Raw genomic sequence first — 13246 nt, 5'->3', positions numbered from 1 at the left:
TATGGGTTCCTTGTGGGCAGCCTGGCGTAGTGCCTCAGGCGTAGCGCCCCAGGCGGACACCTGGTCTTCTGCCCACAGCTTTCTTATGTTTTATGCCTTTGATACATTTTGCCACTCAGGATGCTTCCTTCAGGTGTAGGGTTCGCCTATCAGCTCAGGAGCATTCCCACCCTTTAACAACTGCTTTGGGACATCCCCAATGTCTGTGTGGCTCCCTATGGACCCTGAAGAAAATTTTGAGGTATGGTAGATTTACCTTGATAACTCCTTTTTCTTAAGTCCATAGGGTCCACAGGGTACGCACACTGACCCTCCTGGCTACATTGGGTAAATTTTATTTTCTATCGTCACGGATTCCCTCATCTTGTGAGTGTTTCTGGTGTACGATTGCTCTTCCTTCTCCTCTTTCCGTCTCCTGCCTTGAGGCTTGCTAACAAAACTGAAGGCCTGTGGCTAGGGGTGGGATATATATGGAGGAGGAGCCAAGGCTTCCTGGGAGCTGAAAGCTTTAACTGTTTGGTGCCTGGATCTCTCCAACCACATTATACCTGTGGACTGTATGGACCTCGAAGAAAAGGAGTTGTCAAGGTAAGTCTACCGTAACTCATTTTTTCTCTTAGCAGTCAATGCCTCTTCTGAAGCAGTAGGAGCAGTTCTTTTGCAAAAGTTCGAGGATAACATATTTCACCCATGCAGTTACTTCTCGAACAAGTTTTTGCCTGCAGAAAAGAATTATGCCTTGAGTTGCTTGCAGTCAAACTTGCACTGGAGGAGTGGCGTTATCTCCTTACGTAAACAATTACTGGTATGGGTGTATGCATTTTGCCGAACACACTGGTATTCTTATATCAACAGAATTCTTGCAATGTTCTTATTGGTGGCCATCTATGTATTCTGAAATAACGGAATTCATATCATCATGCACTAAATGTGCACCGCCTAAGACCCACAGGCAAACTCCTGCTGGGAACCTTGTACCTTCTTATAAATTTCTACCCGTCCATGGACACATTTAGCGATTGACTTCGTGACAGACCTTCTGGCTTCCAGGGGAAATACCACGATTTGGGTGGATCTAGACCGATTTTTCAAGATGGTTCATTTCATCCGACTTAAGAAATTGGCCTCCACTCCTAAATTGGCTCAATGTTTTATTTCTGAAATTTTTTGTTTATATGGACTACCCATCAATATTGTCTCCGATCATGGAGTTCAATTCGTGGTGAAATTCTGGAGAGCTCTGTGTTAAGCACGACAAGTAAAATAAAATTCTCGACTGCTTATTCTCAAAGTAACAGTGTAACAGAACTGTCTTGGACAGAATTTGCACACAATAGTTCTTACCACTCCTCCACCGGTCATACTCCATTCGTTACTGTTTATGGCACACATCTACTGGGACCAGAGTTTCAAAGTTTACCAAACTGCGACCTGCCAGCAGTTACATCCTCCTTACAGTACTTCCCAAGGATTTGGAAAAAGGTTCAATCTACACTTCAGAAAACTTCTCATCATTTCAAACATTGGGCAGAGATCAGTTCCAAGTTTGAAAGTAGGGGACCAAGTTTGGCTTTCTGCTCGAAATCTACGTGTGTTGATGAAATTTGCCCCTCGTTTTATTGGCCCGTTTCCAGTGGAAGAATTTATCAACCCGGTCGCTTATAAGCTCAAACTACCTTCTTACCTCAAGTTTCCAAATTTATTTTCACAACTTGTTATTAAAGCCCTTGGTTCTAAATCGGTTCCTCAAAACTCTGCCTCATTCTCCTAAAGTACTCACCGAAAGAGGAGTTGAATTTGACATTAAAAAAGATCCTTGATTCCCATTTTCGTTATGGTCACCTCCAGTATTTGTTGGACTGGAAGGGTTACAGTCAAGAAGAACGTTGCTGGGTGAATCCTGCAGATGTCCATGCACCCTTATTGGTTGCAAGTTTCACTCTGAGAACCCAAGAAGATCCAAAGCGTGTCCAGAAGCCACCCCAAAAAAAGGGGGTAATGTCACAGGCCGCTCTGGAGGTCTGCAGGGTTTCCGAGACTTGCCTGTCTGGGCGCTGTGGCGGAGGTGCAGACGCGGTGTGCGGGCAGGTCCCTGAGAGGCAGTGCTGGGTCTCTGGTATGTTGGAGCTGCTGTGGCTGGGAGTCTGTGTAAATGCTGCTCGGTGCCGCCATCTTTGATTTGGTCACATGTAAGGAAGGAGCCAATCCAGTCTGAATGATTCACAATGGATTTGACAGCTGCTCTAACTTTGGGTACTTAAGCGCTTCCTGTGAGTTCTCAGGTTGCCAGTGCAATGTCTTACACAGCTAGTCTGTGTGCTAGTTCTTTGTGCTACTTTGTCTCGTTTTGCATCCAGTGTTCCAGCTGCAGTATTTAGTTAGAGAATTTTGTTTGCTGCCTGCTCCATTCATAGTGCCACTGCGAGTGCTCTACCCGTCTCAGTTCTGGTAATCTACCGCCACCTCAGTCTCCTCCACATAGCATTCCAAGTCTGCACCGGTACTAGGTACCCATGCCTTTTGTGTCTCCGGAGTCGTGTTATGAATACCAGGTGGGCTTAAGCCAGGGCTTGACAAATGTTTCTGAAATCTAGGAGCCAGGATAAAAGTGTAGGAGCCATGATATGGGACACTCAACCTGTATTCGTAAAATAGTGTATATTCTGTTTTGTGGAATAGGCGTCTGAAACAGAAGACTGTGATGTTTTAAGCTATCCAGAAGACTTCACTTTTGAGGCAGATTTCCCTGTACAGCTATTGGAAGAGTAAGTAATTACTGCTACCTATGTAAGCCTTTTTTAATAATTATAATGGGAATGTGATCAGTGATACTTACAACAATTAATAACGTAATCTATCAGCAAGTACTGTATATAATAATGCTGTATGCTCTTTTTGCCGATTGTTCAGAAATGTTGACAAAAACCACATCCACTGTTTTGTGTGTGTTTTAATTTTTTTGCAATGAATACTTGATTAAAAGTCAGGTATTTAAAATTTTTTAATTTGTTTATAGGTTGTGCTCTATTTAAAAATAAAAAACCAAATGAAGGTGAGGGATGATAGGTCCATAGATATATATAGGTTCAAACTGGCGATCAAAAAGTCCTAAGTAGAAGCTACAGCAAGTACTGTGGCTCTTGCTTTAACGTCTGACAAATTGGTTTTGTTGACCTCCTCGTTAGCAACAATACCTGATGTCATAGGATGTCTACATTAACGGCAAGATATTACCTTTATGCTACCAGATAAATTCAGTTTCATCCAGCTCCTTTACAAGTTTATTAAGAAAGGGGGTGGGTGAGTGAGTTATTCCTAGTTATCGTGACTGTTGATCACTATTGGTACGAAGTCACTGACTAGTAGACATTAATACAAACGACGACAAATCTATAAAATTTTTTAAAAGGCTGTGTAAAGTATATTATACTACATTTGTGCATATATATCTACCTCTGCTCTGAATGGCAGCAATGAGTATAGGATCTTGCAGAAGTATTGTCCATCTGTGGATGGAACCAGTGTTACAGGGAAAGTATTATCCTTATTAGGACTAGCCAAGTTATAAGATAGATCCTTGTATGGATCCAAAAGACCAGTAGGGTGTGGAGATTGTGCATACCTTAAGGCAGCTGTAATATGGTGCTGTTTGCTCAGTGTCGCGGACAGTGTACTACCCTATTTATTTTTTTTATTTTTTTTTAATGCAAATTGTTTTTATTGAAAAAGGATCAGACATTTTTAGATGGAATACAGTAGAAAAAACATGTCAATACAAATGTTGATAGGTGATGTTTCCATCTCGAATAGTACAGTCAAAATCGTAATATAATATAGATAAATCACATATAAAATGAAATACAATAAAATAAACAATAAAAAAAAAAAAGACAAAATAATAAAAAAAAAATAAGTAATCAACAATATAGAGGGGAGTTCGGGGAAAGCAAAGTCAGAGGGGAGAGAGGAAATTGAGCGGTAGATTAGCGGGTGATCAAGGGGGCGATTTATCATAGCCTCAAATAGGTTGAATAGGGATCAAAAAGACACAGATATGGGTGCAAAGTTTAAGCCATTAAACATGGAATATTGCGTAGAGCCCTTGAACATCAGCCAAGGGGACCACATAGCAGTAAAGTCGGTAGGTGTACCCTTAGAAAAAGATTCTATGTCCATATAATCTATCCTCCTAAACCAGTCTTTAATGGAGGGGGGGGGGGGGGGATGTGGATTTCCACAAGACAGGAATGACCGCTTTAGCAGCATTATTTAGGTGCCTCAGTAAGGAACGCCTAGAAGAAGCTGTAGACGATGAGGTTATGTTTAAAAGCCAAAAACCAGGATCTCTAGGGACCTCTCCTCCAACAATTATCTTAGAACACTCATATACGTTTAGCCAAAAAGGGGCCAGGGAAGGGCAGTCCCACCATATATGGAGAAGGCTACCTGGTGCAGAATTACATCTCCAGCAGATTTTTGGGACCCGAGGAAACATTTTATTTAAAAGTACTGGATATCTATACCAACGTGATATAACTTTATAAAGAGTTTCAAGAGTAGCTATACAAGAAGAACTAGCAAAGGTGTTACTAAAAACAATCCCCCAGTCTGTCTTGGACCTTATCCTGGAGTTCTTTTTCCCACACTGTAGTAAATTGAGGAGGTAGTTTAAACAAGTTTCTAATAATTTAGTGAGTATAATGTGGATATAGCATGAGATGGAGTTTGAGAGGTTGAACATAAGGATTCAAACGGAGTGAGTGTCTTAGTGAGATCAGACAGCTTACATGAGGAGGTAATAAAATGCCGTATTTGGAGGTATTTCCAGAATTCGGATTGGGGAAGTTGCCATATCTCCTGGAGTTCTGTAAACGGACGCACCCCTGACGAACAAACCATCTGACCTAGTCTAAAGAGGCCTTCGTTCGACCAGTTTTTAAAGAACAGTGTGGATAGCCCAGGGGGAAAGTTCAGATTCCCAAGAAAGGAAGTGAGAGGGGAAACAATAGATGAAATATGGGAGAGACGTCACAGTTTCTGCCAATAGCGTAATGTGGGTGTTAAAGTGGGATGTCTAATAGTTGGTAATTTAGGAAGCCATGGGACAATTTCTATAGGCTGAGCCAGACTGCTTTCCTCCAGCATGATCCACTGCTCGAAACTCCCTGCTCGGGTCCATTCAAGAACACGATTGAGCATAATGGCATGATAATAGCTAGTGATGTGAAGAAGCTGCAAACCTCCATCTTGTTTGCGGCGGTTTAGGATAGCATGTTTAAAACGTGGTGTGGCATTATTCCAGACAAACCTATAAGGCGCTCCATTTCCGTAAACCATATTGGAGGGATATGAATTGGAAGGGTTTGCATTAGGTATAAAATTTTGGGTCGTGAATTAATTTTTATCACATTAATCCTGCCGATCCAGGATAAACGAGTGGTGCGCCATCTAGTCAGATCAGAATGGATAGCTTGCAATAATGGCATAAAATTGTTTGAGAACAATTGGGACAGTTCTTTAGTCAAATAGACTCCTAGATATTTAAGTCTAGTGGGGTGCCAGACAAAGGAGAAGGATTGTTTCAAGGAATTTACCAAGGATGGGGGTGCAGTCAGGCTCATTGCCACAGATTTGGAATAATTAATTTAAAAATTTGAAAACATTCCACATTTTTGGAATTCTGATATAAGGTTCGGGAGAGAAATAGCTGGTTTAGTAAGCAGTGCAAGAAAGTCATCCACAAAGAGTGCTAATTTTTATTCCTGACCACCTATGTGGATACCAGAAATATTTACATTACCCTGTATGGCCCTAGCTAGAGCTTCCATACAAAGAACGAATAAAAGTGAGGAGAGTGGGCACCCCTGTCTTGTACCATTTGAGATAGCAAATGAGTCGGAGAAAGACCCATTTATCCTAATTCTTGCTGTGGGAGCATCATATAAGGCCAAAATTCTCTGCAGACATGTAGGCCCTAATCCCAAATGCCGTAAAAGATCTGACATAAACTCCCAGTCAACCCTGTCAAAAGCCTTCTCTGCGTCAGTCGATAAAATAATGGACTGGGCGGGTGAGAGAGAGGCTTAGTGTATTAAATTGATAACTTTAGTTGTGTTGTCTCTGCCCTCGCGACCTAAGACAAAACCAACCTGGTCATCATGGATCAATTTATGTAAGAATATCTTCAACCGGTTGGCTAGGAGCTTAGCAAAAATCTTCAAATCAATATTTAGGAGTGAGATTGGCCTATAACTAGGGCATAAGGTAGGATCTTTACCCTCCTTGGGTATGACGGTAATGTGTGCCTCTAATGATTGTTTGGAGAAACTGGTTCTATCTGAGATCGAATTAAAAGCATGAGTCATGAGGGGAGCCAACCTATCCTTAAAAGCCTTGTAGTAGGCTGTAGAAAATCCATCCGGACCCGGGCTTTTGCCAGCTGGAGAGGAGGAGATTGCCTGGTCTAACTCTTCAACAGAAAAGGGCGTCTCAAGAGTATCAACCTCCTCTGAAGAAAGCTGAGGGTAATTAAGCGATCGTAAATAAGACGAAATAGCCTCTCGATGAGTAATAATATCCGAGCCCTGACCTGGATTCTTTAGATTATAAAGTTTGGCATAATAAGATCGAAAGGACTCAGCAATTCGTTTGGTTTCATTATGGATCTGACCATGTTTGTCTTTTATTGCTTGGATAAATGTAATAGCATGTTGTTCCTGCAATGCCCTAGCTAACATCTTACCCGGCCTATTTCCCCATTGGTAGAAGCGACTACGGCACTTACGGTAGGATAGCTTTATTTTATCCATGGAGAGTTTATGGAGGACAGCTCTAGCTTCCTCCAATTTAGAGTAATAATAAAGGAAGCTTTATGGGAAGTTTCTAGGGATTTAATCTCAGCTAAAAGGGCATCCCTTTGCTATGTTTTCTGTTTTTATAAGTAGGAACCTAATTGTATGCAAGTGCCTCGAAGAACACATTTATGTGCCTCCCACACCGTTACCTTGGAAATATCATCTTGATCATTTTGTTCAATGTAAGAGTCTAAAGAGAACTTGATTTGGGATTTGCAATAGTTATCTTGTAAAAAGAGGTCGTTAAAACGCCAAGACCAAGGGTTGAGCGTGTGTTGTGGAAGAGATAGTGTAAGGAAAACTGGAGCGTGGTCAGACCACGTGATGGGTCCTATTGAGGTGTTTGATATGAGATGTAAATTTTGTGACTCAAAAAAAGATAATCAATTCTCGAGTAAGTGTGGTGGGGGCGAGAAAAGAAAGTAGTCAGATTCAGCTGGATGAGCGACCCGCCAGGTGTCAGCAAGTTGATGGTCGTGAATTCCTTCCCCGGCCGATGAGATTTTTTTATTAGAAGTGTCACGAAGAGGATCAAGGGGCCAATTTAAATCTCCAACTGTGATCCCCTCCGGTAAAGTCTCAGCTTTGGCGAACACATTTGCGATAAAGGAGGGTTGACCAGAATTAGGCGTGTATACATTCAAAATGGAGAAACGCTGATGGTATAAAGTACATCTAACCAAACAAGGCTATGTATGGAAAAGTCAGATATTGGTAAGTGACGAGCAAACAAAACCGCAACACCCAAGGTTTTACCAACTGAATTATCACTAGAAAATGTGTGTGGGTAATAATAGTTTTTCAAAGAAGGGGCGTTCCCTTTCTTAAAGTGCGTTTCCTGCACAAGAGCTATGTCCACTTTATAAGCATGAAAGGATCGAAGCATTTCTGATCTCTTCAAGGATATTCAATCCTTTTGCATTAATGGTGACAATCCGCAACACAGGTTTACGACTAGACATAGATTCCTAGTGTGGAAATAGTGTAACAATCCGCCCCTCGAGATAATGTAAGTTACCCAACTATATATGTCACCTTTGAGAAATGGAAAGATTATGAAGAGGAAAAAGGAAGGGAAAAAGAAAAAATAAAGAAAATAACAGTCGCAAATATTAAACATACAATTGAAATATTGAATGTAGATAGAGTTTGGAACATTAAAATGCTGCATCTGGACAACCAGGAGACAAAAATCAGCTCCATGTCCAGGATGTGAAAAAAAGAATGCAGCATTGGGGGGCTTCGGAGGGACAGTAACAACAACAACCCAAACTTACAATTGTGAAATTAAGTTAATTTCTACTAAGAGAATCTTACAGATAACTTTACAATATAAAACTTAGACATGTTATGATATAACATCACGGATTTACTGCAAAAATTAGTTAAGGTGCACTAAAAGTGTGTCAAAATGAACGTTGGCATCAAAACATTTAAATATAAGGTTAAGACTGAGGTCTTATGTAGATAGGAAAAACTGGAACAGTCTCTACAATTTTGTATATGAAATGAAGTAATCAAGTCTCTTCCGCGGATGCTGGGAGAGACAGACGTCTTGTCTTCCGCTTGGAGTTTGAAACTCGTTGCCAACTATCTCCGTCAGAATGAAGGGAAGGAATCGTTAAAAGGCTGTGAAGGTTCACCCAATCCAGAAGTGCCACTGATTCTATACCCAAACCCGTGAAGAAGGAAGGAAGATCGGGTGTATGGAGAACAATATTTTTCCCATTATGAGTTATTTGTAGATTAAATGGAAAACCCCACCGATATCTCAGAGAATGTTTACAAAGTTGTTCTGTGAGTGGTCTCAGGGCTTTCCTTTGTTGCAAGGTATACCATGATAGGTCGGGAAAGAGTTGAATTTTGTCACCGTTAAAATCGACCTCTTCAAGTTGTCGAACCTTATGCAGGATAGCTTCTTTTTGGGTGTGGTAATGAAGGCGACATATAACATCTCGGGGTTTATCAGTAGGCAGACCTCTCGGACGGAGGGCACTATGTGCTCTATCAAACAGGATTTCACTATTGGGGTCTAGGCCAAGGATTTCACCAAATATCTTCGTGAGGACATCTGTGAGATTGGGTTGCGTAACATCTTCAGGTAGACCACGTATCCTGATATTGTTGCGTCTGCCGCGATTATCTAGATCATCCATACGTGATTTAAGATGGCGGATCTCAGGTTGTTGGTGAGAGAGTATATCTGTGAATTGGTGGAATGCATCCGCAGATACCTCTTTGTAGTCTTCCAGACTGTCAATTCTGGTCGCCAATTCGGCCATATCCGATTGAATAGTGGCCACTTCTTGGCGAATAATAGACTGACGTTTGGCCTCCAGAGACTGAAAGTCTTGTTTGGTAGGTAGTGATCTAGCATGGGAGAGAATTTCACTAATCTCGTCCCGGAAGGTGGATGCTGGCGGCCTGGAAGTATGAGTATCTCCTGGAGACATTCTGTCCGAAGAAGAAGAGGCAGCAGGTGAGGTTGGTGCGGAGGTTTCATCTGCAGCAGTAGTACCAGCGGGCTTTAGGAACTGACGTAGATCTTGATGGGATCCGCTGTCTGATCTACTACCAACTTCCGATCTGGACCTTTTGTTTCTTATCCTTCTCCATTCTGAATTTAAATAGTGTAAGTATGTGACATGAAAAATAATCTGTATATAATTCTCATGTGTGAAGCCAGCTAGAGAGAAAGTTGGGTCATCGCCAGGTACCGTCCCTCCCAAGAACCTAGGCAGCCATCAGGATTACCGTCACATCATGATTGGGCTACCCTATGTTTTCACTTTAAAAGGAAGTGCCCTTAGTATCCAAAGTCCCCCAACGTTCACATAAGTAGTCCAAAATATTTGCTTTGCTAGTGTTCCCGCTAGAGCGCGGGCAGGGCACTGTGGGTGCGGGCAGGGAGTCTGAAAAGATGATGTGCGCATGTGCATGGCATGTATTCACTCGGCGGAAATCTGTCACCGAAGCTTCCCTTACCCACGGGACACTGTCCCGCATATGAGGCACATTTTGCCCCTGTAAAATCGGACGGGGTGCGGTGCCCCGCTAAAACAGGGAAGCAGGAACACTATTCTGACGTGTTTCTTTACTTGCTATAACGTCATCAGAAATGGAAATGGCTAGTTCTATAATGTCTCTGCCTTTCCAGGGAACAATTGTCTACACCAAGTGATTACCCATTAAGGGCAAACGATCTGTGTCTTCCAGGATCCTCCATTGAAGACTCTCATATTAACTGCAGGTAAGAGCAGCTAGATTAGTGGTTTTTTTTTTTTTTTTTTTTTGCATCTGATATATTTTCCTAGGACTTCCAGTTACTAACATGGTCACTAGTAGGTTTATTCCCCCCCACCATTCTGCTGTTTGTTGATGAAACACAAATGAGAGATCCATTGTAGATATGGTATTTAGGCATTTGCCAGTATATAACTATTTTGCGCTTTGAAAAGTATGCATGCACACTGTGTAGTTATGTTTGAAGTGTTCTAGAAGGAATTGTATAGCACTCATTGTACATTACAGCAGTATATATAGCTTAAAATCTAATTGCTGTATATGCTCCCTGTTGTAAAACATCTGTTGGCTCTGTGACATTCACCTATATTAAAACTTGCTTCCTTTACAGTGCAAATATGAGTGTGTCACTGGATGATGCTGTTGGATCAAATCTAAATCAACCTGAAAGTGGTATGTCTATTTGCTGAAATACATCATTAAGAAGCACTGTATAATTTGTAGAGATGTGCTGTTCAGGTTTACGTGGATATGTTTGGATCTCAAAAACAGCATCGTATTGGCTATCCGGCTGTCGCGTGTTTTGGATAGCCAATTAGAGAAATCCGAACTAATCCGAATTTACGATAACTTGGCAATAAGAACCGAGTAAAACCGAACCCGCACATCTCTATTGGTAAATTTTCAACATATTTAATATGTTAAAATATACCCATCAATCACTTATAAGTATAGTGGGGTATTTTTTAAGCTACATAAAATAATCCCAGCATTATTATATTGTTGAGGTTTTGGCAGACAATCGGGTCATTCCACATGGTAATTCACGTTACAAAGTGACATATCAATTAGTTTTTTAAAGCATGACCTGTCTTATTATTTTCTCAGTAAATACAATTTCACATAAATTCCCTTTGCTGTTGATAGCCATGCATATACTTACTGTGTCCCTTTGTAGTATGAATTACCATGGAATGATGCAATAGAATGTTGAGCTGTACATTAGTGAGTAGCTATGACATGCATGGGGATAATATTGTGCTTTATTCCATATAGTATCTTCAGTTAAAGTGTGTTTTTTTTTTTTTTTTTTCTTTCATCCATCCACTGGGGGACATTAGGACTGGAGTATACAGTAGGTGGAGCTGCAGGAGCCTGGGCACCAATGAGTTAATTTCCTTGTAAACAGCACAGGCTCCTCCTCTCCTTTGCCCGTTCTGAAGGCCATTTTTTATTTTTATTTTTGCAGTCCCTGTTAACTTCATTATTATTATTTTTTTTTCCCTACCGGCCACCTCCTCGTACAAGGGAGAGCCATGGCTGGACGTAGGGTCAGGTAAGCTATAAGCCCACCTCCTCGCACAGAGTGAGGAGCCGGGTTTATAGCGGCTAACGCTGCCGGTGATACTGGCAGCAGGTGCACAGTTCTTTCTGTGCTACCGCTAGACCACCAGGAACATGGCTGCAAAGGGGGGCGCCATTATTAGGTGACAAGTCCTGGGCTCCTTGCCAAATGCTTCTCTCACTCCCAGATGCTAAGCAACCATCTTACAACACTGAGCTGCCGGCCTGCAAGGAAAGAGGACCTCCTGCCCCCGCTATAGCTCACTCTTGTGGTGCCAAATTATTTTCTAATCCCCTTCTTCACCTATTATTCCTGTTTATATTTATTTAGTTTTAGTAAATCTAAATTTAAACTAGCAACAGACACACAAACCCAGTTAGTTTGTCTAGCTTCACTTTCAGCTGTTTATTTTTCGTATTAGAAACTCAAGTTATTACTGCTATTATCTGTACTGGTTTAATACATTTTTGAAGGAAGACCGGTTGCATCTTAATATGAAATTCTTAGTGCCAAAACAGATCTCGACCTTTTATCCACTTCCTTCGGAAGATCGGAATAAGTGGGAATCTCCCCCTGTGGATGCCCGCATTGCTCGGTTAGTGAAGCTAACCCATCCCCAATGTGGCCTCTTTCAAGGACCCTGCAGGTAGGAAGTCAGAAAAAAAATGGATTTAAGAAAGTTTTCTAATTCCAGGGATGCCTTATACCCAGCTTTCTTTGGCCTGGGTTGCCAAAGTTCTTGGTCGCTAAGCAGATTCCCAGGAGGCTGGACTCAGCTCGGGAGCTTGTCGATTGGACCTCTTTTCCATAGTGAATACCATCAGGGAGCCTGGCTCTCACTTGGTTAAACCTGCTATTAATAGACTGTGCTGACACCTAGATGGCACTATGGCTTCGTTCCTTGAGTGTATAGCGAGTCCAAGAAGTCTCTGGAGGCTCTCAACTTCTCCGGTGAGGTTCTTTTTGACCCTGAGCTGGATAAGCTTATCACAACGATAGCGGCATCCAAAACTTTATTTCCTTCACTCGGCAGCTCCGAGGTCCAAAGGATTCTCCTTTCACCCACAGGGAAAAGGTGAGAGGTCAGCCCTCTTCTAGCGTGCAGGGCTCTTCCTCCAAAAGTCTCAAATAGTCAAGCTCCTAAATCAACTGCGGCATGACGGGGTGGGTCCCCACCTGGGATTTCCCAGTATAGTGGGCAGTATCCTGAGTTTCACTGGCTGGACACATCCTCAGACGCCTGTGTTACGGGCATTGTGTACCATAGATACTCTTGACCTTTCGAGAACGCCCTCCAGTACAGTTCTTTTCCAGTGTATATCAGTCTATATTGGCAAGGCGGGCCACCCTCCGAACCTCCATCAGGACTCGGGACTATCACATCGGAGATCCAATTTCCCTTTCCCCTTTTATTCAAATCTGTTTCTCATTCCAAAACCAGACCGTTCCGTCCGGCCCACCCTAAAGCAAGCACTCAACCTGTTTCCCAGGGTTTCCAGGTTCAGAATGCCAGACTACTTTGCTCCATCTTGCAGGCTATGGAGCTAGGCAATTACAAGGGCTCCTTTGGACATTTAGGATGTCTACTTGCATGTACCTATCCGAGAGGATCATCAGCTGTTCCTCTGGTTCGCCGTCCTGAAGGATCACTTCCAATTTCTGGTCTTGCCCTTAGGACTTTCGACAACACCTTGGGTGTTCACGAAGGTCATGGCTGTGATGGCGAATCCGAATTCGGCCATACATAGGTCTTCTGTTAGCCCAGTTCCCCGGATATTCTTCATGACCACCTTCGTCTCACCCT

General features: G+C 42.2%; 1 protein-coding gene across 14 annotated transcripts in view; it reads left to right on the top strand.

Annotated features, from left to right (window-relative positions):
- RNF17 (ring finger protein 17) overlaps window positions 1-13246 on the top strand; it is a 502688-nt gene that overhangs the window by 41137 nt on the left and 448305 nt on the right. For 7 of the 14 annotated variants that reach the window (XM_088458561.1, XM_088458560.1, XM_088458564.1 and 4 more), the window contains exons 3-5: window positions 2680-2765; window positions 10012-10104; window positions 10489-10550. In XM_088458561.1, the coding sequence (XP_088314687.1) occupies window positions 2680-2765; window positions 10012-10104; window positions 10489-10550 (241 nt within the window). The remainder of the gene's footprint in view (window positions 1-2679; window positions 2766-10011; window positions 10105-10488; window positions 10551-13246) is intronic. The other 7 variants (XM_088458571.1, XM_088458570.1, XM_088458572.1 and 4 more) reach the window with 3 other exon arrangements.

Source organism: Taudactylus pleione, unplaced genomic scaffold (assembly GCF_031769625.1).
Source record: "Taudactylus pleione unplaced genomic scaffold, aTauple2 ptg000842l, whole genome shotgun sequence".
NCBI classification, from domain to species: Eukaryota; Metazoa; Chordata; class Amphibia; order Anura; family Myobatrachidae; genus Taudactylus; species Taudactylus pleione.
Note: the sequence above shows the minus strand (reverse complement) of the source record. Positions and strands in the feature narration are given on the sequence as shown.